Source organism: Lytechinus variegatus, chromosome 6 (assembly GCF_018143015.1).
Source record: "Lytechinus variegatus isolate NC3 chromosome 6, Lvar_3.0, whole genome shotgun sequence".
NCBI classification, from domain to species: Eukaryota; Metazoa; Echinodermata; class Echinoidea; order Temnopleuroida; family Toxopneustidae; genus Lytechinus; species Lytechinus variegatus.
In genome coordinates, this window is record NC_054745.1 from 12,459,459 (window position 1) to 12,487,157 (window position 27,699).

Here is a 27,699-nt window from a genome sequence, read left to right on the forward strand (position 1 = left end):
TTTAAGGAATTACTTCCTACTGGTAGGGGAAGGTGGGGTAAGTTGAGCATAGGGGCAAGTTGAGCCACCAGCCCAAGGCCAATAATAAATGAGTCAGACATTGTGGTGGTGTCGTGTATTAATGACCCATAGCATAACCCCTAACCCCACCACATGATTTTCCACTTTGAAACAAAAAGTAGTTTTTTAGAGGGAAAAGTATGAATTTCAGCCAAAAAAGTAAAAAGGAGTGTGAAATAGATAAGTACTTTATTCACACACACGTCTTTAAATATAGTAAAGACATGATAACAACATTGTTAACAACATTGTTAGTCCAGATATGGATCTTCATTCTTGTCATAGTCTTTTATATGATAGATGCATAATAAATGTGTGGATACAAAATTATCGCACTAAGTTCGGACTGGGGTAAGTTGAGCCAAACAGCATGGGGCAAGTTGAGCAATGGTAATTCTTATGGTAATGTATCTTAAAAAACAAACAAACCATAAAAATCGAATGAAATGCAGACTGAAAGGTGCAAATTTACATGACTGCTCTTTTCCTTTTAAAGTATTATAGAGAATTAGCAAGTGAAAAGACTTTAAACAAAAAATTGACATGCTGGTTCTCCCCCCATACATTTTGTACGTAGTTTTTGTGGCTCAACTTACCCCCAGACGGTGGCACAACTTACCTCATATATGGGGCAAGTTGAGCCATTTGACATCGGTTTTTTCAAAGGTCATGATGACTTTCAGTGTGGGGGTAGAAAGTTATATGTAGGTGAAAAACATTTCCCAAGAATCAAATTTAAAGGCAAGGTACTTATTTCTACAATAGTACTAGTCATATCAATTCTAACATGCAAATTGCAAAAAGTGTCGCAACTTACCCCGCCTTCCCCTATCCATTTACCTCAACTGGGTTGAGTGCAGCACACTGTGGATAAGTTTCTTGCTGAAGGAAATTACGCCATGGCTGGGATTCGAACCCACGACCCTCTGTTTCAAAGTCCGAAGACTAATCCACTGGGCCACAATGCTCCACGAGACCACATTATCAAAATGTTGCCCCCTTAGATAAGGATGTAAGTGCTACATGAGCAGTTCTGGTCTTACTGTTTAGTGTGTCTGTGCCGGGCATATTGGTGCAACAGTTTCTTATATTACATAGGATTTTGATGATTCCCCCTTTTTTTAAAAATTCAAATTAAGAAGTTGTGTTGTACTGTACACATAGATATCACTGCTTCCTTCAAAGAGGGCTGCTAAGTCCTTCCAAAATCTTGCCAAGATTGCTCTCCATAGCGAGCATGGATTCTCGTTTCTGAGACCCCCTCAAAGATTTCTTTGATCGAGACTTAGTCCTGGACCTGACAGGCTGTGAGCAGCTCCTTGGCTTAGACCTGCTTCGCTTGGTAGTTACATCAGGACCAACTGATGGCTGTGAGTGACTTCTTGGTTTGAGCTCTGTCCTTGGCTTGCAGACGTTGTGGGATACAGATTCCCCTACACGCGAATAAGACCCCTGTGTGGGCTTCGGCTTACATTTATCTCCTTTACATAATTTTGGGGAAGATTTTGTTTCTTCTCCACAAACGTTTGAATTCACTGAATCACATTCACATTTTCTATTAGTTCTAGTAGTACTGATTTGTTGGAAATGGTTATGCTGAGTTGATGTCATGAGGGTATCTCTTGTGGCGTGCGCTGGATCATCTTTGACAACTTTTTGCGAACCTACGCCACTGGATTTCTGGCTTCCAACGCAGGATGGGAGCAAGTCTTGAGACTTTTGTATAACTTTGGTACCCATCAAAGGAGAATCCCCCGGGGTGAGTTGGCTTAACATTGACAAGAGTTGTTCTCGGAGCAGATGAGATGACTTGGTGGATGGAGAAGCTACATGGGGTTCTTGGGAGGAGTTGGTAATCGTTGGCTGTGGCTCCCCAGATATGGACAAGGTGCTACATTTCGAGTTTGCAGTAGCAATTGTCCTTGGCAAGGTCGGGGTAATAGTTGATATGGATCCAGACATAAAAGATGCAGATGATGAAGGTGTTGTGCATGAATCTATAGTTTCATGTTGCGACTCTACGTGATGTGATGATGAAGATGCTGATGTTGGAAAACGTGAGGAAAGGGTTATTGCCGATAAACCTGAACATCCCTGTTTGAAATCTATGTTTGATGAACACAAACTAAGATCTTCAGCTGCATGAGCATACTCTAATGGCAGTACAGTCTCCTGTTGCCCAGGTAAACTTGACTGACCAGTTACAGGACTCATTGTCTGAAGGATCTTTAGAAGGTCATTTTCAATCAGTAAAGAGTTTCTTGTCATTGCCTTACGCTTCCTCGTCTTTCTGATTCGTCCAGTACAAGATTTCTCTTTCATCTTTCCTTGAGGTTGTTTAGAAACAGCTATGTTCTCTATTTCAGCATGGACTATCTTTTCACCAACTTTCCTGGTTTCCCCATTTTCAAGCGTAAACTCTATTGGAAGTCTGGATTCGTCTGAAGAGTCCTGGTAATTATTTGTCCTATCTTGTTCATGATCCTTTGGTATGTCTCCTACTTCTCCTGTCTTGGTAGATTCACTTTGTAATACTTTGACAGTTACCTCCTCATCACAAACAACATCACTTCCTTCTAGCACAGGAGGGTTTGCATGGCCTTTGCTTGACTGTCTTCGTGCAGAACATTGATAAGAGTTGTTAAGTCCCTTCATCTTGTCCCCATTTCTTTCATCAATTTTAGTGATCTCTTGCCCATCCTCTAAGCAACACTCCGCATCCTCAATGACAAAAACAGAATCATCACCTTCCAAAAAGCTTGCAAATCCTGTTGCAGATTTTGAGACAAGGCTCAGCTCATTCATAAACTTTGCCAAGCTATTGTCTAACTTCATGAATTGATTGTGACCAATCCTACATCTTGACTGTTCATGACCAAAGGCCACTGAGGAAATTGTTTCAGGCTCAGGCTTTTCCTGACAGGTAGTAAAGTCTTCTAAAGAGTGGGAACTGTCTTCATCAAAATCAATTTCATCTGAACTACTGTGCTTGATGCCAAAGAATCTTCCTGATGGTAACCGGTGAGAAGTAGACTCCACACCCTCTGAAGAATATACAGAGGATGTTCTTTGGTCACTTAAAGGGCTGTCTCCAGTCAAATCTATGACTTCATCAGTTAAGTTTGGTGAATGAGGTTGGGTGTGACGATCATTTATTGTAATATCTTCCCTGCAAGCTGGAGTCGGTTTTAGCTTGTCTTTGAAGCCATTAGGTGGTATGATATTCAGAGCTTCCCTGACGCCGATTTGCCTTTGATCTATGGAGCCCTCTGAAGAGCATCCTTCATATTTTCCCGCAGCAACAATGGAAGGTTGAGGAGACTCAGCGCATGCTTTTGATGAATACAATCTAAGGTCTCTATTTTTGGTCTTGGTAAAGTGTACCAATCTTGATCCATCAGTCTCTGGTGTCTCCTCAGGAAAATGCAAAGTTTCATCAATTCCTTCCTCTGATTCATCATCTGTTGACGAAAGACTCGCACATTGTTTTGCATTCTTTAAGGCACTACCTGAATCAATTTTTCTATTTCTCCTAGAGTTAGGGATGAATCCCTGCAAAGATTGGGAACCAAGTCTTTGAGACAGCGGTAAGACCTCTATAAATGATTGTTCTTCTTCTAACTCTTTCCTCCTTTCATTTCCTTCTTTGTCAATGTCCTCGACTACTTTTAGGATGTCAGGTATGGTCTTCACAGTCTCTTCAGTTCCTAGACCATTGGCAAAACGAGCATCTACTTGACAGGTACTTTTCATAGAGGGTATTCCTTCCTGGGTCAGTTGGACTGAAGAGCAGTCCTCTGCATTATCCTTCCCCTTTGAGCTTTCCTTTTTCCGACTGATTTTCTTCGCGCGATTCTGTGTCTCTTTCTTCCGCCTGTGTGTCCTCTTTTGCATTGCATCATCTTTCTGGCACCTTTGTTCTTCCTTTCCTCTTCTTTCATTCCCTTCTTCGGCTCTTGTTCCACCATCATAAAGCGAAAGGCTAATCAATCTTTTCATCATTTCATCATCATCATCGAAAACACTGGTGGTTTCCCTCCCATCCTGTTTGATTCCAGGATAACTTGGAATCTGTGGTGGCTCGGGGTTGACCTTGGGAGCAAGCTGTGGGTCAAAGATTACTGGTACATTGGTCTCAGATGCATGCTGGGAAGCTTCATCAGCCATCAATCCTTCCTGCTGTGAAGATAAAGATGGATTTCTCTTCTTCTTTCCTCTTCCTATATACAAAAGAGAAACAGACAAAACAAGACTTTATCAAACAAAAGTTGAACAAATTGAAAGTAGTTCAACTCCAGCTCTTAAATTCAAGTTTCAATGTGTATACCCTACAGGGGGCCCGCAGGTGGGCACAGCATTTACAAGGTGGAAACCATGCTTGTATGGAGAAGAATGTACAAAGATTAGAGGTGTGTTCTTATTTCATAGCGAAAACGATATAGATGTACTATACCTACAAAAGGGCAGAGTGATAAGCCCTTTGGCATAGTAGCAGGTAAACATCCAGCCAGGGCCCCGTCTTACAAAGAGTTACGATTGATCCAGTCAATCATAACTCTATGGAAGTCCATCGCTGTAATATTTTTTTTCACAGGAAATTTGCAACATTTCCTTTGGATACAAAGGCAAACACACCATGTTGTTAAGAAAGCAATGATTGAATGAACATACCGGTACATCATATCTAGAAGGCTGCACGGGCCTAATCACTAGTGGCAGGCCATAGATATTCATTCGAGCCAACCCATTGCTATTTTTTTTATTTTGATATGGCTGATTGACAAAGTGTATGCATATGATTGTCCATCTAACACTGATTCTATTTTTGGTAATTACTGAACTTCCTTTTCCCAAATTGGGAAGAAATATCACCAATTTTGGACTATATTTTGACTGGCGGAAGGATTAGGGCTATTTTGCTGTTTGAGGTGATGAATTTGCTCCCCCCGACGATGTCTTCAAACACGCCAATTTATTTCTAAAATGAGCCAGTCGAGGTACCCTTTTCTGGTCAGATATGGATTGCCAGATATATATCCTATCCACTGGTAGTAAACATTCGACCCTGAATTTCATCCTCATTTTTTATGAATTTTTTAAAGTGCCAATTTAACACACAAGTCTATGGGGAATGAATTAGGCCTGTGATACCTAAATTTTTTTTAAAACGTGCAATTTAGATGTGGCCAATGCTGGCATTCCATAGTTGAGGTTGATCAGAATAATGAGCCAAAATTTATTTCAAAAACTGCGAGCGAGCAAGCAACAAAAATCTATCAGCAATCACCTCAGATAAATTAACTTCCCATCATTTTGGCTTAAGCCTTCAATCCTGACAAAGGGTAAAGCTCACGTGATTAAAACATCCGAGTTCTTTTAGAGCTATTATCAAAAAGATAACCAACAGTCTTTTTCATGACTAACTTGCATGGTGTTACCACAAACCTTACCATCTAAAACTCATTTTTGAAATAGATTTTTGCCATAATAATCATATTTCACAATATTGTCTTTCATTTTTTCTCCTTTTAATAATTCTCCGAGCCTTTCGCACCCCCCTCACATCTATATGCCACTGCCTCCAGCTAAAAGGAGCATTGTCTTTAGGTTCAGATAATCAATAGGTGGTTTCAAACCGCCTCGATCACAAGAATCCCCGTTAAATTACGGGAACTGTTTTCGGCTAAAAAATACCCATTAATTATTCTTGCATTCACACCGCCCCGAAACATACCCTTCGGGATTAAGTTCCTGAAGTTACGAGCATGCGCATAGTATGATCTGATAAGCAGGCAAGGCGCGATATCCAAAATCACTAGCCCAGCAGCCAACCACAGCTCCCGCGCCAAACAACGCCAAACGACACGCTGGGCTAAAAGTTCCCATAATTTGCTTTCACATCGCCAAAATATCTGCGACCTTGGAAAAATCCCCGCGAAAGTTCTCGTAATTTCGCCAAGTACCTACTATTTAGAGGTATTTTCTTTCGGGGAGATTACGCGTAGTTTGCTTTCACATTACCAAAATACCTGGTATTTTCTGATCGGGGTAAATTTCCCGATCAGAGAATACCTGGAACTGACGAACTTCGAGGCGGTCTGAAAACTATTGTCAATGCTTTGAATCATCTAGTCAAGATCTTTGGATGCTTAAAACTACCCAAATCAGGGGGGTGTTTCACAAAGATTTAAGCATGACTTAAGTCGCACTTAAATGCCGACGCGTACATGATATGCAACGCGCGATCTTATTGATAGATACGCATTAGTGCACGTCCTCATGACACGATCTGACCAATGCGGTCAAGCCTTTCATACCGTACGCAACTCGGTATTTAAGTGCGACTCTAAGTCACACTTAAATCTTTGTGAAACACCCCCTGGCCAGGTTGCTCAACCATAATGCAACATTCTAAACAGTGTCGTCTCGTCGTTCAGGCCCAGTGAAATGATAACATACTAATCCACTACTCAATACATCTACATTGCAATAATTATGTTACCAATATAAAGTCAACAAGTCCTTTTCCTCTCAAAACTATCAAGTTTCTCTTTGTAAGCAAAAAACTGAAGGCTATGTTTTCTCTATATTGTTATTATTCATCTCAAAAAGTACATTTTCACATCAGGCTTGATATTTACAACGCAAGGTGAATGAGAGATCACACACAGATTGCTTCCCCCTTCAATTTTCAATGATAAACCCCAACACCCACAGGCGAATCCATCAAACAAGTTTGAACTTCTATTTTTAGTTGATTTCAGATCATCCTAATTAGCTTACCACAGCTAGCCTCAGGCTGCAGTAATTATCCTCTTCTTTTATCAACAATAATAATTACTCTCTTTTGTTTTTCCTAAGATGAATGGTGCCTAATTTGTTCGAAGACGTTGCATAGAGTAATGCCCCAGGGCCCCTTCTTACAAAGAGTTACAATTGATCTGATCAATCTCAAGTATATTGGAAATCCATCAATGTCATAATTTTTCTTTAGGAAATTTGCTCATTGTCCTTTGAAAACAAAGAGAAGCAAACTGAATTGTCAAGAAAACAGTGAATGTATGAATATACATTGATCATTTCTACAAAACATTTTGACAAAATCATGTAATTTTAGGTACTGACATCGCTGGCTTTCCATAGTTGCGATTGATTTTTGTAAGACGGGGCCAAGGTATCAACCATATCTAATTTGGCTTAGGGCAGCACAATACCAATTCATTAGTAAACTTTGATAGACGACTGAAAATTTCAGGGAATTCATCAATTGCAAGTTAGGGTAGCATAACATAATATTCCACTGACACTGACTATAATCATGCCCTAATTAGCAGCTGAAATACTAATCTTAGAACATTTTTCTTCTTATCCGGTTTACTTCTAATGTATAAATGCATTAGTAACACATACTTGGATCACAAATTTTCTTTTCTTTGGATTACTTTCAAACAGTGCAATATATAAACATCATTGGCATCATCATTTTTGTCAAATTTTTGTTTGAACCAAAGTGTCTCTACAATAATTTGATTAACTTTTTCCCATTTTTTTCAATTGCCATTGTATATTTATTCAAAAATTTCAATTACATTATTCAAACATTTCAATTTATAAATTGCTCTTTTAAACAATTATTTCATCATTGATTTCATCTACTTTTATGCTTGTGCACTTAATTGTAAATGTTAAATAAACAGTGCCGTCCGAACTATGTAATTTCAGCATTTTCAATATGTGTTATGTAAATTTTATATTTTGTATTAGGGTCAATCCATGTCAAATCGACAAATGCTTGTCACCCTACCCCCTTCGATTTTCTTTAAACTCGCACCAAATGTTCCCCCAAGTGTCTGACGGAAAAATCTGAAATATTTTGCCCCAAGGTCAAACGGTTGCTAAGATAAGGCCTCTCTTAATAGCAACCAATGCGTGGCCGAACAACCAAGTTTTAAAAAAATTTGCTATTTTTGATCGACTGCTGCAACCAAGTTTGATGAGGTAGAGTGCTTATTTTCTGAAAATTGGAAGAACTTTTTAGTCTTAACATGCACAGTATATTACAGCACGGATCTGACCAGCCGTTATTGCGCATGAGGTCGCCGAAATGGTGTTAAGCATCCAAGTCCGTGATTTCGGATGCATGTTTGGAAGCTCATAACTTCCAAATTCAATTAGCTTCTAGCCCAATATCATGCATATTTGAAGGCTATCACTTGTTCAACAGACCTACAAAAAATTGGCCCAAACGTGTGCGTCGATTTCTTGTAGGGCGCCCTCAAGTTGGATTTTTTCTAAAAGTTGCCAAGTTCAAGGTCACGGATCACCCCTCGTCCCATCGAGGAACAACACCAATTTCTGTATACTGATAGACAATTACCTACATTTTTATGGGATACTTCAAATTTTTTGTGACCGAAATGTTTAATAGCTCGTTTACGCATTCGAAAATGGTCGTAAACACCCCAAAACCAATGCAAAAAGATACATACAGGTTTATCAGCACACTTCACATTGCAATAAATCAGAAATGAAAAGCCAACAAACACTGGTATTGTCTGTAATGGTAGTCTGTAATTAGTACTAAAAGGATATGCATCACAAATAGTTTGACTTATTGGCAATGACCTTGAAAAATACAGCTGAAAATCATTATAAACAATAAATCAGGTCAATTTTCCGTGATTATAGGGCACTAAACTGTATTTACACGTACTTTCACTTGTGTGTCATTTAAAAACAAATGATGATTTTAAGCTGATAATTGCTAATGTTCATTACTCTACTAATCTTTGACAGATTTTCATCAAACCCTTAAACCAGCACGCTTTTCCTTAATTTTTCTGCTTCTATGAAAACCAACATATCGTCAGTGTGAACTTCTTCTTTAGTATCATTTTAGTTTGTTTGACCATATCAATGCATCATATTTTTCCTATGACATCTAATTTCCCTAAAGGGACAGAAGAGCCTTCAGAGAATTCCATCAATTAATCACTGTAGTGTTCAGTAGCACAAAGGTTAGCAATTAATGATATGCTTGATTTTCACGATTGATTGTAAATTATAATGTATGCAATCAATCGTAGAAAATGTTCTACGACTGATTGCTAAGCTTTGCGTTACTGACCCCAGATTTGATGGTGGGCGTTCTGAAGGCTTCAGGTGGCGCTTTTTGTTAACAGCTAATTAGCTTTTAATAATGGTTACAAGATTTCAGGTGGTGTTTTTTTAATTAGTTTTTCATTATGTATTCAAGATATTTTTCCTATACTGTTATGCTCCTGTATTGTCCACATTGTATCCTGGGGTGGTATTCTTGAACACTGTCATAACTTTTGTCATAAATTTTGTTATTTCTCTCCGAGATGTGACACCGCTATGATTGTCACAAATCGGTATTCTTGTCTTTTACATGTCACATCTCTCTAAGTTCCCGCCCATTTTTTCGGAAGCAAACTAATCAAACTCATCGTCAGTTCCAAGTGGGAGCCCTTCTAGCCAATAGGAAGGCCCCGTGGCAGGTAGGATGTATCCCCAATACAGTTGCTGGCAACGCGGAACTAAACGAATATTGATGCGCTTAATTACAAAGAGAGACAGGGAGCTTTCAAGGATTTTAGAGGAGAAGTAGAAAAAGAAGAAACACAGAGTAAAAAAGGAGGAATTGATATGTAGGGCCCAACTAATTGTAGCATGAAAAAATAATTTTGAAAATTGTCATGGATGATGAGTGAAACTAATACCACAATCTCATCTAAATAATATATCGGGATATTTGGTACAAAAAGATATGACAAAATTTATGATTGCTACCCCCTGTCATAAGTCTTTTGCTTTCAAGTATAAAAGGATTACGCGCATTTAAAGCCGCATATTTTTGGTGCGCGATAAAGAGAAGAGACAAAATTTATGACAATTTTGTGACAAAAATTTACGACATCCACCAGAATACCAGATTTTGTCATATCTCTGAGATAAGATAAAATATGGAGAAAAGACAATGTTCAGAATACCGCCCCTGGATATTATTTTTATAGTATGTACAGCAAATTGGTTTTTGATAATGTTTACAAACTTAAGGTGTATTTTTTAAGTATTTCTAATATTAAGTTTACAATTATGTTTACATGGTCATTATTTTCTTAAAAATGACCGGATGCTCCTATAACTTAATTCATAATAATACATGAGATTTGTTAAGGAGGAATCCAACCCAAATAAAAACTTGTTTTTATAAGAAAAAGAAAAATCAGACAAGTTGATAGGTGGAAGTTTGAACAATATTGGACAAATAACAAGAAAGTTATGAATTTTTAAAAGTTGTAAATATTGGTAATCATTATACCTATGGAGACTTCAAATTGGCCGCTTATGTGATGTCATAGTGATGTATTAAGGCAAGGACTACTCTTCCATGTACTTCAATACATATTATGGCTAAAATGTCATTTTCCCCGAAAGTTTTATTTCAAATTGTATTTTTCTTTCATGAGGACATTAAACAATATACTACCTGGGTTATATTTAGATTACTGCCCCAGGGGAATGGGTAATTAGGAGAAAACCACAAATCCCTGATAATAAAGTACATGGCTTATGGGAAAGTTGTCCTTGCCCCTTGTCATAATTTACTTACCCAGTTGCCAATTTGATATCTACATGGTATTAGTGATCTCAATTTTAAAGCAGCTATAACTTTCTTATTGCTTGTCCGATTTCTTTCAAACTTTCATCATTCTGTTTAATTGATTTTTCTCCTTCCCAACACAACATTCTATGGCCAAGACTGGCTTCCCCTTTAAGCGCACTTTCCATCTTGATTAGATGCTCAAGGCACTTCATAGCAAAACAACAAAAACTATTAACATATTATACATGTCTGAACTATAAATCAATGTCTATCAAAAAGCACTCTTAAACAGATATGTTTTCAGGTTGCCCTTGAAGATGGTCACTGAAGTCTGGGTTTTCAATATCTGTGGGAGACAATGCACATTATTTCCTGGATATTATTATTTTAGTACAGCTAATAAGATTTTATAATGCTTACAAAATTACAGGTAGTGTTTTTTTTTCAGCATATCTAATTAGTTTTTAATGTTTTTTCTTTCTTTTTAAAGGACAAGTCCACCCCAACAAAAAGTTGATTGGAATAAAAAGAGAAAAATCCAACAAGCATAACACTGAAAATTTAATGGAAATTGGATGTAAAATAAGAAACTTATGACATTTTAAAGTTTTCCTTAATTTCACAAAACAGTTTTATGAACATCCTGGTGGGTGTGTAAATGAGGAGACTGATGACGTCATCCACTCACTATTTCTTTTGTATTTTATTATATGAAATAGGGAATAATCTATAAAAAATGAAATATTGTTTAATTCAAACAATAAAGACCAAAAGAAATAGTGAGTGATGTCATCGACTGTGTCATTGGAGTTGTGCATATCATTGTTTTGTGAAAAGTAAGCAAAACTTTAAAATGCAATAACTTTCTTATTTTACATCCGATTTTGATGAAATTTTCAGCGTTTTGCTAGTTATGACATTTTAAAGTTTTGCTTAATTTCACAAAACAGTTATATGCAAATCCTGGTCGGTATGCAAATGAGGAGACTGATGACATTGTCCACTCACTATTTCTTTTGTATTTTCTTATATGGAATATGAAATATTCTAATTTGCTCCTCATTGAAAAGTGAAACAAAGATTAATTCCTTCCTGAACAAATGGAATTGGCATTTGTCAATACTATACATGGTTCAGTCAAGTTGGTCCTCATTGTCAAATCTGTAAACAAGTGGAATGCCTCTGGCCGTCTCACCTGCATCACACGATTCAACATAGCAGCAGTGCTGACTTTGAAAACTATAACTCGCACAAGATGTTCAGTGATACTTGATTACTCTTATTTCCATGTTTTATGAACTAGACCAATGCACTTACAGAGATAGGATGGTAATTCAACAAATACCCCCAAAGTGGCCAAAATTCATTGACCTCACATGACCTTTGACCTTGAACATGTGACCTGAAACTTGCACAGGATATTCAGTGATACTTGATTACTCTTATGTCCAAGTTTCAAAAGTCTGATCAATAAACTTGCAAAGTTATGATGGTAATTCAACAGATACCCCCATTATGGCCAAAGTTCATTGACCTTTGACCTTGGTCATGTGACCTAAAATGCGCACAGGATGTTCAGTGATACTTGATTACTCTTATGTCCAAGTTTTATGAACTAGACCAACATACTTTCAAAGTTATGATGGTAATTCAACAAATACCCCAATTCGGCCAAAGTTCATTGACCCTAAATGACCTTTGACCTTGATCATGTGACCTGAAACTTGCACAGGATGTTCAGTGATACTTGATTACTATTATGTCCAAGTTTCATGAATCAGATTTAAAGTTTTGATTGTAATTCAACAGATACCCCCAAATTGGCCAAAGTTCATTGACCCTAAATGACCTTTGACCTTGGTCATGTGATGTGAAACTCATGCAGGATGTTTGGTGATACTTGATTAACCTTATGTCCAAGTTTGATGAACTAGGTCCATATACTTTCTAAGTTATGATGTCATTTCAAAAACTTAACCTCAGGTTAAGATTTTGATGTTGATTCCCCCAACATGGCCAAAGTTCATTGACCCTAAATGACCTTTGACCTTGGTCATGTGACATGAAACTCTGATAGGATGTAATACTTGATTAACCTTATGGCCAAGTTTCATGAACTAGGTCCATAAACTTTCTAAGTTATGATGTCATTTCAAAAACTTAACCTTACATATAGGTTGAGGTTTGATGTTGACGCCGGCGCCGTCGGAAAAGCGGCGCCTATAGTCTCACTCTGCTAGGGGAAGCAATCCAAATTCCAACACCAACACCAATGCCAACATCGGACTTGAAATCACCCATTATGCAGATGTCACAATCACTTCAACAAATTCATCCTCCATCTTTCAAATTCACATTTTACCAGTTAACTAAATTTCATCTCCAAATGCCACTCACTGAATATGACTTACATCATCTGTAAAAAAAAAAGAAAACCCGACCAAGCTTAGATAAGTACACACACCCAAGTGGGAAAACCATAAAATTGCACACTGGAAGCTATCTGCCTACCTTTAACTTTCTTTGTTTCCATGGCGACCACAAAGTCTTGCATCATCGTTGGATGGGCCGATGCAAACCGTTCTCTCTCCTCCACCGTGGTGTAAAAGGAATCAGGATCCTCATCATTTTCCTTGTGCTCTTCTAAAGAAAGAAGAGAGAAAAGAAAAAAGAAATCTTTGCCAATCCAATCCATCAGTTCAAAAATAATGATTGAATTCTTTCTCATTTTCTTGTTCATCTAATCAGAGCAATTAATTATTTGTAGTCTTATTTGATAATTTTAATTCTTTTATTAACATTTAAAGTAATAAACAAACCCACTCCAATCTGGTAGCTTCTACTCTGAGGCCTCATATTACAACATTTTTAGGGCAATGCTCATTTTACACACTTTTATATTAAAACACAAATGTATCTACATGTGTGTAAACCAGGGAAAAAAAATTTCCTTCATGGTCAATATAACTTATTCAATTCATTCAAATAGGGACAATTAATAAGGGCACAAAGAATATCAATGGTAGATAGATAAATGGTTTATTTGATAAAACTCATACATCATGGCGGCCAAGCCGAATAGTGATGCATTTACATATAAATCAAAATAAATCAATACATTAAAAATGGAATATATATCATTGAAATGAATAATTAATAATCACAAATATTGTTGAAAAGAAATACCTAATAGTAGGATTTGAATGCAAATTCATTAATGCATTGGGGTCAACTTAGAGGTCATCCAAGGTCATGACCTTCGTGCAGCAGGGAGAATTCAAGCCCTGTACTCTGGAAAAATAATTTTGTGAAGAGAATAACTTTCAATTATTGAGGAAAACTTTACTGAGGTAAAACTGCATTAGGAGTAGTAAGTCTCTTTCTGCATGAAAGCACTCACCAGGTTTATGCCACTTGACTTCTACACACTGTACACCTTGCCGAACTCTGAGCTTGACAATAGAGGCAGGATGCAGACGACCTTTGGGGTCAGAGGTCAAATGGGTGAGGTCATACAAGGTCACCAGAGGAACGACCTTCTCCTGGGTGTACACAACGGGCCATTCCATCTTCACCAAATTGAATTGCTGTAAAAAAAAATGTAAATACGATCCTATGAGACATGATCAATACTGTACATGTACCTCTGTATCAAATAACTTTGTATAGTCCTGTAACTTCTGAAGGTTTCCATGACGAAGAAGAATAGTGTAGTAGGTTTCACAGTACACCATGTATCTTTCTTGGCCAAGTGTTGGTCCTGAAAAGGACCACCCATGTTTTGACAAGTGTGTTCATTTTCCTGAGGACAACAAGAACACACTTGTCGAGAATGGGTGGTCCTTTTCAGGACCAACACTTGCCCAAGAAAGATACATGGTGTACCGGGAAACCTACTATACTATTTGTATAGTCCTTCTTGCATGCAGCTTGTTGTATGCAAACCGTTGGAATGAATTCAAACCCGAGTTCAGAATATGGCAGAGCTACCAAGTCTCACTCATTATGCGCGAGACTCAAGCATTTTGGACACTTGCTCATCCCCTCAAATCTCTGTCTCACGCAACTATCACAGCCTATCCCCATATACATTGTACACAATGTCTGTGATCTCACTCAGATTCACAGAAAAATCTCACGCATAGCTGGTCTTTGAACTTGGCATCTCTGATATGGGCCAGGGTGAGCTTCCCCGGAGCTTTCCACAAATGACATTACCCGCAGGAGCATCGCTGGGTAGCAGTTATGACTCTCGCCTTATCATCAGGGGGTCCTGTGTCTGAACCCCACCAGGGCCTGGTGGGTATTTCATAAAGCTGTCCATAAGTTAACATGGACCAGGGGCCTGTTTCATAAAGCTGTTCGTAAGTTAAGAACGACTTTATGAACAACTGGTGATCCTACCTTGTGGTAAATGATGTTCAGCATAATATGTTGGTGATTATTTAGCACGTAAGAAAAGATCACCAGTCGTTCTTAAAGTCACTCTTAACTTACGAACAGCACTCCCAGTTACAATATATCCTCCGTGGACACGGCCATGAGACTTAAGAGCAACTTTCAGAATGACTGGTGAACATTTCTTACGCACTTAATAATCACCAACAAACATTCAATGGGGAATATCATGTACCGCAAGAAAGGATCACCAGTCGGTCTTTAAGTTGCTCTTAACTTACAACAGCTTTTTGAAACGGCCCCCTGGTTGTGGCAAGACGTCAATCCTCATTTTGCCATTCTCCAACCAGGTGGGTGTTTCATAAAGCTGTTCCTAAGTTAAGAGCGACTTTAAGAACGACTGGTGATCCCTTCATGCGGTAAGTGGTATATTGTATTGGTGATGGTTTAGCGCGTAAGAAAGGTTCACCAGTCGTTCTTAAAGTCGCTCTTATCTTAAGAACAGCTTTATGAAACGGCCCCCAGGTGTTAAATGGGTACCCTGTGAGATGCGAAACCTAAGTATTATTATTATTGGCATTATTATTATTATCATCATTGTTATCATTTTCTTATTATCATTATTATCATTATCATTATTATTATCATTATTATTATTATCATTATTATTAATATCATTATTATTATTATTATCATTATTACCATTATCATTATTATTAATATTATTATCATTATCATTATTATTATAATCATTATTATTATCATTATTATTATTATTATTATTATTACCATTATTATTATTATTATCATTACTATTATCATTACTATTATTACCATTAGGTGAAGTAGAAGAGGTCTTTTCCATTCCATATGACAGGTAGATGGCTTCTCTTTGTTCTGAAGGAATTCCTTGATGACATCATCGTTGGGAAATCCCTCAACTCTCAGACATTTTCTGTAAAGATGAGAGAAGGTAAGAATTTAGACCACAAAACATCGGGCACCTTAATCGAAATAAACTTCCATGTTAAATCACAAAAACACATTGCCATTTCATATCCTCTGTATCATATACCTGGGGAGAGTTTTTATACTGAAAGGATTTGGCAGGCATTTTAAGTGACAATTAATAATAACAATGATGATACTCATTTCTTAAACAGCGCTTTTCCCCATAGGGCTTACAAGGAAATTACTTAAAATAAAATTTAAAAATAAATCATATCATGCTAAAACGATGAAGCTACAAACTACAAAATAGATAGGGTTTTAATGCCTTTTTGAAGATTTCTATTGATGGAGACTATCTACTATAAGAGGCAAATCATTCCCAGTATTTTGAAGCTGACACAGTAAAAGTTCTTTCACCAGCTAATGTACGAGTTAATGAATATGTGAGACGAAGTGGGTCATCAGACGACCTAAGTGTTCTGGTTGGTGTATACAGCATCAAAAAGTTATTTCAATAATCTGGAGCTTGTTTATTCAGTGTTTTGTAGACAATCAAGAGTAATTTGAGGATAATTCTGTTTCAAAGGAAGCCAGTGAGTGATTCCCGTTTTATCCCACAGTAAGCACAGGAAAAATGCTTCCCAGCTTTTCAAATTCATGGCTTGTCGGGCAAAGAATATTATTATTATTATTTGTTTGGCGTCACCTGTGCCTGGGAGGCGAAAAGCGAACTGAATCACTATGACCCGCAGGTCTCTCTTCGCGATATAACTAATTGGGGGAGTGCAGGTGGACCACTACACCGGGGTTTCCCCTACTCTTATACGAATAGTACAGTGGGTTCTTAACATGCAAAGGTCGTGACTCTCCTCTACACGGGGCCTCCATTTAACGTCCTATCCGAGGGATGGAGTGTTTTCCATTGTAACATAGCCTGCATCTATGAAACATGGGAGAGACGTTTACACACAACGCACTGGCTTCAGCCCGGGATGGACTTGAACCCACGATCTTTGGTTCGACGGGCAGATGCGTTACTGATTGAGCCAACAACGCTCTCATATTGATAAAATGCTCCCATGCTCTAGGGCATCCAGATTGATATAAACTTGTCATGAATTAGAATAGCAACAGATGTACTTTGGGGATTTACCAAAGCTAAAATCAGGATTAAACACTTAGCAGCTACTTACAGTTATCATTTATCATAAATTATATTTTCCAATCACTTATTTTTTTAGTACACACAAAAAAGGAAATTGTGTTACATACATAAGTGTGAGATGATGACGATGGTGATGATGGTAATGATGATAATGATATTGATGATGATAATAAAGAAGATAATGATGTTGATGGTGATTATGATAATGATGATAATGATGTTGATGGTGATTATGATGGTGGTGGTGATGATGATTATGATGGTGATGATGATGGTGATGATGATAATGATGATGGTGATGATGATGATAATGATGGTGGTGGTGATGATGATTATGATGGTGATGATGATGGTGATGATGATGATGGTGATGATGATGATAATGATGGTGGTGGTGATGATGATAATGATGGTGGTGGTGATGATGATGGTGATGATGATGATAATGATGATGATGGTAATGATGATAATGTTAATGATGATGGTGGTGATGATGATAACGATGGTGGTGTCTCAAAACCAGGCCTTATAGACAAGATGAGAAATACTTCTACTTACTTTTTGACACTTCTTTCTTCACTGGTCTGAGAATCTGAATCACGACCTCCTCTCCAGGATTGGAATAGATTGAGGGGATCAGCACAGCTGGGTAGAGAGTTCATAAACCGCATAGCAACCTCCTTTCCAACCCCTGAGAATAAAAATCATATAGAGGGTTATTTTGGTGGTGATGATAAGACCACTACGAAGGAATTAGTAGAAATAAAGATTAAACTTCCAGAGAAACAACAGGTAAAATACTGATTCAGTTATATACCGCTATTACAATCCTGACTATAACCCTAAACCCTCTGAGATATTAGCACCAGAGCAAATATCACTGGAGCAAATGACGCAAGAGAAAATGACACAAGAGCAAATATCGCTGGAGCAAATGAAGCAAGAGCAAATGACGCAAGAGCAAATATCGCTGGAGCAAATGAAGCAAGAGCAAACAACACAAGAGCAAATGACGCTAGAGCAAATAACGGAAGAGCAAATATCATAGGAGCAAATGAAGCAAGAGCAAATGACGCAAGAGCAAACGACGCAAGAGAAAATGACGCAAGAGCAAATATCGCTGGAGCAAATGAAGCAAGAGCAAACGACACAAGAGCAAATGACGCAAGAGCAAATATCGCTGGAGCAAATGAAGCAAGTGCAAACGACACAAGAGCAAATGACGCAAGAGCAAATAACGGAAGAGCAAATATCATAGGAGCAAATGAAGCAAGAGCAAATGACGCAAGAGCAAATAACGGAAGAGCAAATATCATAGGAGCAAATGAAGCAAGAGCAAACGACACAAGAGCAAATGACGCAAGAGCAAATATCGCTGGAGCAAATGAAGCAAGAGCAAACGACACAAGAGCAAATGACGCAAGAGCAAATATCGCTGGAGCAAATGAAGCAAGAGCAAACGACACAAGAGCAAATGACGCAAGAGCAAATAACGGAAGAGAAAATATCGCTGGAGCAAATGAAGCAAGAGCAAATGACACAAGAGCAAATGACGCAGGAGCATATGTTGTGTCAGCCATACCAGGTACACCTTTAGGCAGATAATCACATCCGAGAAGAATGGCCAGAGCTATCAACCGCCTTCGGTCCAAGTTTAGATCTTTCCTGATATCATCCATACTGTAACAGTCCACCTAGTCAAGGAGAAATAAAAAGAATTTTAACACCTCTGGCAGTCTCACCTGCATTATGCGATTCAATAAATCAGCATTGCTGACTTTGAAAAAAAAACTGACATTGATCATGAGACTCGTGCAAAATGATCAGTGATACGTGATTACCCTTATGTCCAAGTTTCTTGCAACAAATTTATTTAAGTTCCAATGTTTAATACCATTTCAAAATTTGACCTTGGTTAATATTTCAATGGTGATACCACAACATAGTCAAAGTTCATTGACCGTACATGACCTTTGACCTTGATAATGTGTCCTGCAAGACTATCTTTGATACTTTATTACTTGTATGTCCAAGTGTCATGAACTAGGTCCATATGCTTTGTAAGTTATGATCACATTACAAAAACTAAACCTTGGGGCAATTCCATAAAATGATTAATCATTTTGTACGTCTGACCCCCATTTTTATCAAGTTTTACCTCACTTTATGAACTGGTCAAGTCATGGTCATCTGAGGGCATTACAGACTGACAAAAGAACCAGAAATTAGAAACAAGAAATTTCACGAAGGTCCCACATATAGGGGGTCGGACTTACATATTTTATGGAATTGCCCCTTGGTTAAAATTGCAATGTTGATGACGCTGCCATCGCCATCAGAAAAGCAGCGTCTGTAGTCTTGCTCTGCTACATGCAGGCAAGACAAAAAAATAATGTAGTGATGTGCTATCTTAAGCTTAATAAGATAACAAAAAAATCATTTGGGGCGACTTAATATTGGTTTTGTGGTGGCAGCCCACAAATGATCATAAGCATAAGGTTTATTTTGACAGAAATTTTTTTATTGCATACCTGGACAATAATAGTAGAAATATTTACCTCTCCTGTAGACATATTTAGGTTTCTATAAACAACTTGAGCTCCATAGAGAAATGCATCACCATCTTCTGTCATACAGCCATCAACCATCTGAAAAAAAATCATCATAATTTTGTAATACATGTATTTATATCCCACAATTTTGGCATATTAATACAAAATATTCAGTGCCCTGTTTCATAAAAACTCACAGCTGCACAATTTCTCGAACAATTTTTATATCAGCCAATCAAATTGAATGATTTCAGAAGCTTTAAACTGTTGTTTTATGAAATGCACCCGTTTCATAAAGACTTGTTATAATAACAAAAACACATTTTCTATCAGCAAATCAAATTGAATGATTTTAGTACCTTTTATTTGATTTAAGTATATTCTGTCAACAGAAAAATATTTGACAGTGATCTGCTTCCAAAAAAAGAATGGGTTGCAAAGTACTTACTAAGCAAATAAAAAAAAAACATTCAAAATTAGCAACATCTTAATTCAATCTTGCATTTTTGTTAATTTTGGCGTGTTATATCCATATATTTCTTTAAGTAACTTACAACTGGGTAAAAAAAATACACTATTTACCAAAATCTTAAGAAATGAAATAGTTGTGATACTCCATGGCCCGTATTCTGAAGTCGGGTTTAATTTAAACTCAGGTTTAAAGTTGTGGTGTAAGCATGGGAAGCCAAAAGTAACAAAAATTTTATTAAGTTGTATGTTTCTTATGTTTACTGTGCTCTTTCCTGATTCATTGATGGTGAAGACAATCATCTATTTATACTTCTTACACAATTATGAATGATTTGAGAGCCGAATTTGCTGAAAGTATGATATCTCTACTGTTAGTGATTATGTAACAATTGGCTGTCTATACTTAAACCACAACTTTAAACCTGAGTTTAAGTTAAACCTGACTTCAGAATACGGGCCAATGGGTTTTATTTAGTGTCATACAAAATGAATGAATCATAATCTTTTGGTAGGATGACAGCAAGAAAATTCAATGAGGGTGGAATAAAAAAAAAAATCATTTGGAAATAGTACTATTGTCAAATGAGTTTTTATACCAATAAATTAATGTCTGAAGGGATGTATACATACCCCTGCACTGTTGAGGGCAGCACACATGGCTTCTGCTTCCCCCTTGCTTTGTATACAGGGTACGCCCATCAGTTCTAATAGCTCTTGACACTATACAAAAAAAACAATTGATAACAATAATATGTTCATTAATACAGTGCGTATAAAAAAAAACGGGACAGATTTGAAAAGTCTATAAAATTTTAGTTTCAAATTATTATGTCTATATTTTGGTGTTAATAGGTGCTCTAAGGTCTTGTCTTTCAAATGCTATCAAGAAATTTTAGTTTTGTTCATGCTTGAGCGAACACGGGACGTTTTTGTTGGGGGTTCAAAAAGAGGCTTGCGCCAGAATTGCAGAATATGAGTAATATGATGTTCGGACTTCTTGCTAATTAGCAGACTTCCTCTTAACCTTTTCATTATCTTTGCCATAATTTTCAAATCATGCGGTCAAAATTCATTTTCAGATCTATTTATTTGCTTGAATTATTCTGTTGTTTCTTTTTAATATGCTCTCTGTTAGCTTTGAATATTCCTTCTTCAAGCTAAAAAATTTTTTTTCAACCAAATTATGGGAGAGCATGGATTTTTTTTCAAATCCTTTCATTATGTGCTACAAAGGTTATGGTGCCTTTTGAACAAAGCCACACAGATGGGCGGGCGCTCGGGTTGCTCCCCCCCCCTCAATTAAAAAAATCATGACCAAGAAAAAAAATTTGATATTGTAATAAAAAAATGGGAATATTTGCGTGCTCACATCGCAGGCTCACAACGTTTTAATACATTTTACCCGATCTGCCATATCTAGCTCCCTCAAAATTGACTCAGTACACCATTGTCATTGAAAACATGAATCCCTTCCTGTGTTTCCTGTCAAGCAATTAAACTTGGTCAAGGAATTAATGACCCCTTGAAAAATAGATTCATGTCTTTTAAAGGTACATAACATTATTTGTTTCACATAATAAAACGATTTGAATAATCACAAGTTTTACCAATTAATAATTCAAATCTTCTTGCTTGGGTTGACAAAAAAATCTTCTTTTCTCAGTTACTTATGAAGGAAAATGAAAAGGTAACAGAAGTTTAAATGAAAAAAACAAAATAATTCAATTAAATAAATAACTTTGTAAATGAAATTGGACAGCATAATTCGAAAATTGTGGCACAGATAATGAAAAGGTCAACAGGAAGTATCCTGATTAGCAAGAAGTCTGATCATTGTATTGCACATATTCTGCAATTCTGGCGCAAGCCTCTTTTTGAGCCCCCAACAAAAAAGTCCCGTGTTCGCTCAAGCATGAATAAAATATATTTTTTTAAATTGCATTTCAAAGAGAAGACCTTAGAGCATCTATTAACACCAAAATATAGACATCATTATTTGAAACAAAAATTTTATAGACTTTTCAAATCTGTCCCGTTTTTTTTATACGCACTGTATAGCGCTGTACTATGTGCATATACTCAACTGTGCTTTGATACGTGGTATCATATTACTACCCCAGCCGTAGCTGAGCCGCCATTTCGATGCTAAAGCGTCAAGGGATACATGTAAATCCTACCGGGTACCCATGCACCTCACCTGGGTTGAGTGCAGCACAATGTGGGTGAATTTCTTGCTGAAGGAAAACATGTCATGGCTGGGATTCAAACCCACATCTCTATGATTGAAGGACGAGAGCCGTAACCACTAGACCTCAGTGCCCCCATCATCTACCTATTGGAATCAGGTACAATAGATCTTGAACATAGTCAATTCATTTGTCAATAAGTGAAGTCAAGTTTGGCCAATCACAAACGAAAATAGTGACAAGTTGCTCTTTAGACATTTTCTATATTTCTTTGAGAGTCTACTTTTCTGGATTTACCAAATCAAGATGACTTGCTACATACTTGTTGTGAATGGAATAGAGTAAAATACAAATTACAGTAATTTCCAATTAAGTGACCATTCAAACAAAGAAAAATTTAACCATTTTCTTAAAATACATGATTTTTATTAATTATTTCAATTCAATCATGAACATTCCAAAAAAAAAGTGTAAAATATACCTCTTTCAACCAAGATGTGAAGTGGGTCCTTGAGGCCTTCTTCACTCCTCCTCCTCTTCCTCTTCTCCGATCTTTTCCTCTCCATCCTCCTCCAACTCTGGCTTCATTCCTTCGAGCAATCTCCTCCCATTTAAGCTCTGGTGGAGTCCCATCGATGACAAACACCAACTTCACGCCAAGCCGAAGGAAGTTGGAAACCCGGAAGAAGAGGTTCCTGAAAATTATGAAATTATTCTTACATTGTGGAAATCTCATGTCACAAATGTACATTCACATGATTTATCCAAAATTGTTTTCAAACAAATAAAGCCGATAAGGTATGAGAAAGACTCTTCCTAGAGTCAAAACAAAATCTTAAAATGTGAAGAAACAAAGACATGAATAGAGTAGAGTCAGTAGACTAACATGATTGAAAACAACAACTTCAATTATACATAAGTTCAGTCTAGAAAGATCTTAATAAAAAAATTCATTCTCAAAGTTAAAACTTTATAAGTCTTCAATGACATGAATTAATTCAATTTCAATGAAGGAAGAAAGAAAGGAAAGGAGGGATTAAAGGGGAAGTTCACCCTGAAGAAAACTTTGTGAAAATAGCAGAAAAAATAGTAAAAATTATTGGTGAAGTTTTGAGGAAAATCCGTTTAAAGAGTTAAAGTCATTAGAGTTCAAATTTTTGAATTTGTGACGTTATAAACGAGCAGCTGCCCCATGTGTTATGTAATATAAAATGCATGAATTTCAAATTTTGTATGGTTCCTGGATGACTTATTTTGTTTTCTATTCATGATCGGGTGCGAAATGATTTGTCTATTGATATATACAAAAGGTACAGTGAAAACCATTTTCAATTTTTTGAGAAAATGACATTTCATTGATTTTTTACCATTCACTATGTAGGAATGCTGCTTGCATATGACGTCATAAATCAAATAATTGAAATTATAATAACATTTCAATTATTTGATGAATTTTTCTCAAACCTTCGGCAATATTTGTTATTATTTTTTCTGCTATTTTTACATTAAACTTTAACAGTTTAACATTATAATGATTGAATAAAAGAATGAATGAATTCAATGGCATTGATCATCTTGATCATTTGAATTTTGAAATTGAATGATCATCATCATGATGATGAATAAATGAATGCCAGAATGAATGAAAAGACGATGATAATAATATGGATTTATGAATGAGGAGATTTTGACACAGGAGAATTGGAGTCACCTTAGATGGGGTTTGATGACTCTGCCTTGCATCATTTTGATTCCAGTGACTTGACTCTCAACGAGCCATATCGCTAGATCCACTGCGACGGTCCTCCCTTTCAACACATCGATGGATTCCGTTGATTTCACGGGAGCCAAAATCTGCCACAAATTTTGAACACCCATTTTTTCTGCGATCGCGTGTCAATTCTCAGGATTTGCTCGACCCCTATTATTTTGGGACATTGGGAGGTAACCAATGACGGCTGACTAACTATCCACACACAATGTTCAATCTGCTTATCGTCGAAGAGAAATGAGATCGATATTGCAGTCATAATTGTCAGACGAAAACTGCAGCTCCAGCATGTTTACAACAAATCGGGATTGCGCAATATTTTGAACTTGCCGCACAATGATTCATTCAATCTAACATTAGACTATAACAAAAATAGTCTTAATCCTGACATTAAGCCTTAAAGTACCTACAAATAATTGTTTTTTATTTAATTTTTATTTTAAAATGAAAATTTATTTTTTAAATTCATTTTTATTGAGTATTTTTTTATTGAATGTTTTGATCTTTCATATTCCATTGATCTTGAAAATACTCGGCAGCGCCAGAAGTGGGGGTCATTTTCGGGTCATCGTCGGGGACGTTCGCGCCAGATTTTAAAAGCGAGCGCTTTTGTGAGAGGAACACCGGCGTCTGAAGAATCCCCAAAATGCCACTTTTGGGGAAAAAACTTTACATTCCAAAGGGCCTATCGAAGACAGTAACCTTGGCTGAGCCGTATTTTCTCATTCCATTCACCAACGAAGTGTTTGCAAGCAAACTGTATCCTTTCAAAAATTGGTCGGAAATTCCGCAGACAAAAACAAGATGGCCGCGCCCATGGTCTCCTGTGTTAAGTCTATGAGGGAAATTTTTCGTGTGTTTGTCAATGGCAATTTTTTTATTTGCACTAGAAAATTCGTATTAACGGTTGTTATGATGTTGTGTCCAATCAATTAAAGCATGATTTATTCAGACAAGACTGATATGTGTATGTGTGGTTAATTTAACGTAATACAGCCTTGAACTTTATTTTTAATTTTAGGGAAGCTGACGTCAACGACGTGAACATGTTGAAAGTGTAGCCTAGTTAGTTGAACAAACGTACATTACAAAGTTGGCCAAATCGTGGTTTTGGGAACCACTCGTAGATTTGTGTACGTGCACTTGTGTACAAACTTAACAAAGTGAATGGAGGTGGAAATGGGGAACCGTGCGTGTGACTGAATAAAGCGCTGCTGTATGAAGACGTGAACGGTGGTTCCCAATATCACGATAATGCCACAAAGTTCACCCTTTTTTGTGGCATTGTTTATTATTAATAAACAAAGTTGAGATAGTTTTTCACAAACTCTTATAAAAGTGAAAAACTGTCTTAACTTTGTTTATTAAAATTATTGTAAAAATTAAAACCCCAGAAACCCGGCTGCCAGAAAAAATAATAAAAATATTAACGAAGCCGAACATTTCGAAGGTTTAAGAAAAATCCATTTAACATTCAATGAATAAAAGAGTTATTGAGTTGTAATGTCATATGCGAGCAGCTTTAAACAGTTACAAAGTAAAAATCAATCGATGAATTGAAATGTCATTTTCTCAGATAGGCACAGCCATACAACACTTTTCGAAGTTTTTGCGGATGTGCACAAAATAGGGCTGGGCAAGTCGGTTCGCTTGTCAATGCGTTGATGTCAATATCGCGGCGAATCGCTATCAGAGGCTATGCAGGATGGCTTGCGTGATCATGATGATGTAAATGGATTCTCAGCGTGATGTTTACTTACAGAATATGTTTATTACTCATTTTAAGTGCGTGCACCTGTGCAACATACGTTAAAGCGAGAATTTCTCTAGCACTCACACTAGTGCGAGGTTAGCTAGTCAAGTGCCGACACCAATCAAGTGTGCTAGTCAATGTGAACAATAAACAGGTTTCATCATAAGATTATTGGGAGACGGCAAAAGTTGTGAAAAATAGTCATTGAACAGGGGGGAGTTGAGGTCACTAAAGATATTTTTAGCACTCACAATCCCAGTAATTGCCATCTATGTCCTGCAGGGGTAAGTGAAAAAAAACTATCCCCATAAACAAGGACAATCTCAATTTATCAAGACATGAAAGTCACATGATTTGTCTTGGTTAATGAGCATGTCCCTTGTTTTCTGGGACAATCAACTCGTTCAATGAACAAGGTTATCATATGAACCTTGTTCTCTGTTACATCCCCATGTGTGGCAAAATAAGGTTGGTAATGTTTGGCTTATTTTCTCTTTTTCTTTGGGACAAAGTCTTGATTTTATTCACACTGTCAGTTTCCATTACAGCTATTCATCATACAACATGGCTCTTAAGTAAATTTCATTCTTTGATTAATTTTTCTTAATTAAAAATAGAGATTTTAAAAGGAAAATTTTCTTGCCATATTACTTTCCACCAATAGAGGGTGTACACAAAAATGAGCGATCTGGTGAATGCAAAAATTATTCCCAAGTTACTAATGAAAAATAAGTTGCATCTGTATGGAAATAAGAAATTTAGGTCACAAAAGTGATATTTTAATGATTTTTTTTTCAAATGCTGTGTACAACATTGGCATACCATAGTCCTACCTGTAGATTCCCCACATGCAGGATGGTTGCAGTGAGCAAGTGGGACAATCCCAATTATCGGACCAGCAGCTCAATTGATGAACCACTTAAACATTAAAATTTGTACATTTGATAACATATAGGGCAGCTGATCGTTAATGACGTCACAAATCCAATCCAAAACTTAAAATTCTAATAAATTTCTTGATCTTAGTGGATTTTCATGAAAATCTTTACCAATATTTGTAATTATTTTTCAGCCATTTGTACAACAAACTTTTGTTGCAATTTTTTCACATTCATTCGCTGAGAACACCACAAAGACTTTCTGCACCAAATATTTGAACATTTGGAGCTTTATTTAGGGAATTAGAGGAAGAAGTGTGATTTTGCATACTAATTACGCATAAATTACATGTAGCATAATCAGTTAATAGTGATTTGCATGAAATTTGTAGATTATGTCCCAGACAACCTGCGTGCTAATTTTCAGCACGATTGATGGCCATGATCTCAAGAGGGAGGGGGCCTGGGAGAAGTAGTTGTAGTAGTAAAATGGCTTTTCATCCAATTAAAATAAAAAAAAAAGTTGTCTGATTTGACAGCTTTATGGGACCAGAATGTTGATGAAACGCTTCCCAGCCCATTTATTTTTATTCATATTGTCTTCCTTGACCACGCCCATTCTCTATCTATCAGTGACTATGACAACCAACTTGAGGTGTATGCTAAGTCACTGTGGACATGCCAGTGCACAGGGCAGACCGGCCTGACCTTTGAGGAAGCACAAAGGTCGGAGGTCATCGCCAGACAACGTCTTCATGGTTTTCCGGCCCAGTTTGAGAAACCTATTCTGCAGCATGTGCATCACAGTAAGTGGGGGCTCGATGAAGCTCATCTTGGTCTACACTCGCCATTGAGGTGCATCGGTATCATCTACGTAACCTAGG

General features: G+C 37.0%; 2 protein-coding genes across 2 annotated transcripts in view; one reads left to right on the forward strand and one right to left on the reverse strand.

Annotated features, from left to right (window-relative positions):
- Nucleotides 1-955: 955 nt before the first annotated feature.
- On the reverse strand, nucleotides 956-24,508 carry LOC121417019. Its single transcript, XM_041610558.1, has 10 exons — nucleotides 24,125-24,508; nucleotides 22,895-23,108; nucleotides 20,858-20,947; nucleotides 19,763-19,852; nucleotides 18,787-18,898; nucleotides 17,763-17,895; nucleotides 15,923-16,043; nucleotides 14,091-14,277; nucleotides 13,202-13,333; nucleotides 956-4,280 (listed from the first exon to the last, which is right to left on the reverse strand). The coding sequence occupies exons 1-10, from the start codon at nucleotides 24,289-24,291 to the stop codon at nucleotides 1,240-1,242; spliced, it is 4,287 nt and encodes a 1,428-aa protein (XP_041466492.1). The 5' UTR covers nucleotides 24,292-24,508; the 3' UTR covers nucleotides 956-1,239.
- Nucleotides 24,509-24,732: 224 nt separating this feature from the next.
- LOC121416840 (tyrosine-protein kinase BAZ1B-like) overlaps nucleotides 24,733-27,699 on the forward strand; it is a 44,328-nt gene continuing 41,361 nt past the window's right edge. The window contains exons 1-2 of the mRNA XM_041610358.1: nucleotides 24,733-24,943; nucleotides 27,449-27,621. Coding sequence (XP_041466292.1) covers nucleotides 24,831-24,943; nucleotides 27,449-27,621 — 286 coding nt within the window. The 5' untranslated portion in view covers nucleotides 24,733-24,830. The remainder of the gene's footprint in view (nucleotides 24,944-27,448; nucleotides 27,622-27,699) is intronic.

Bases quoted from the DNA above. Each gene is read 5' to 3' on its own strand.
- LOC121417019 (XM_041610558.1), bottom strand. From the start codon at position 24,291: ATGGGTGTTCAAAATTTGTGGCAGATTTTGGCTCCCGTGAAATCAACG. The intron at 20,948-22,894 runs GTATATTTTACA...TTTTTTGTATAG, and splicing joins TCACATCTTGGTTGAAAGAG to TGTCAAGAGCTATTAGAACT. The intron at 14,278-15,922 runs GTAATAATAGTA...TTTTTTTTACAG, and splicing joins CTCTTCTACTTCACCTAATG to CAATTCAATTTGGTGAAGAT.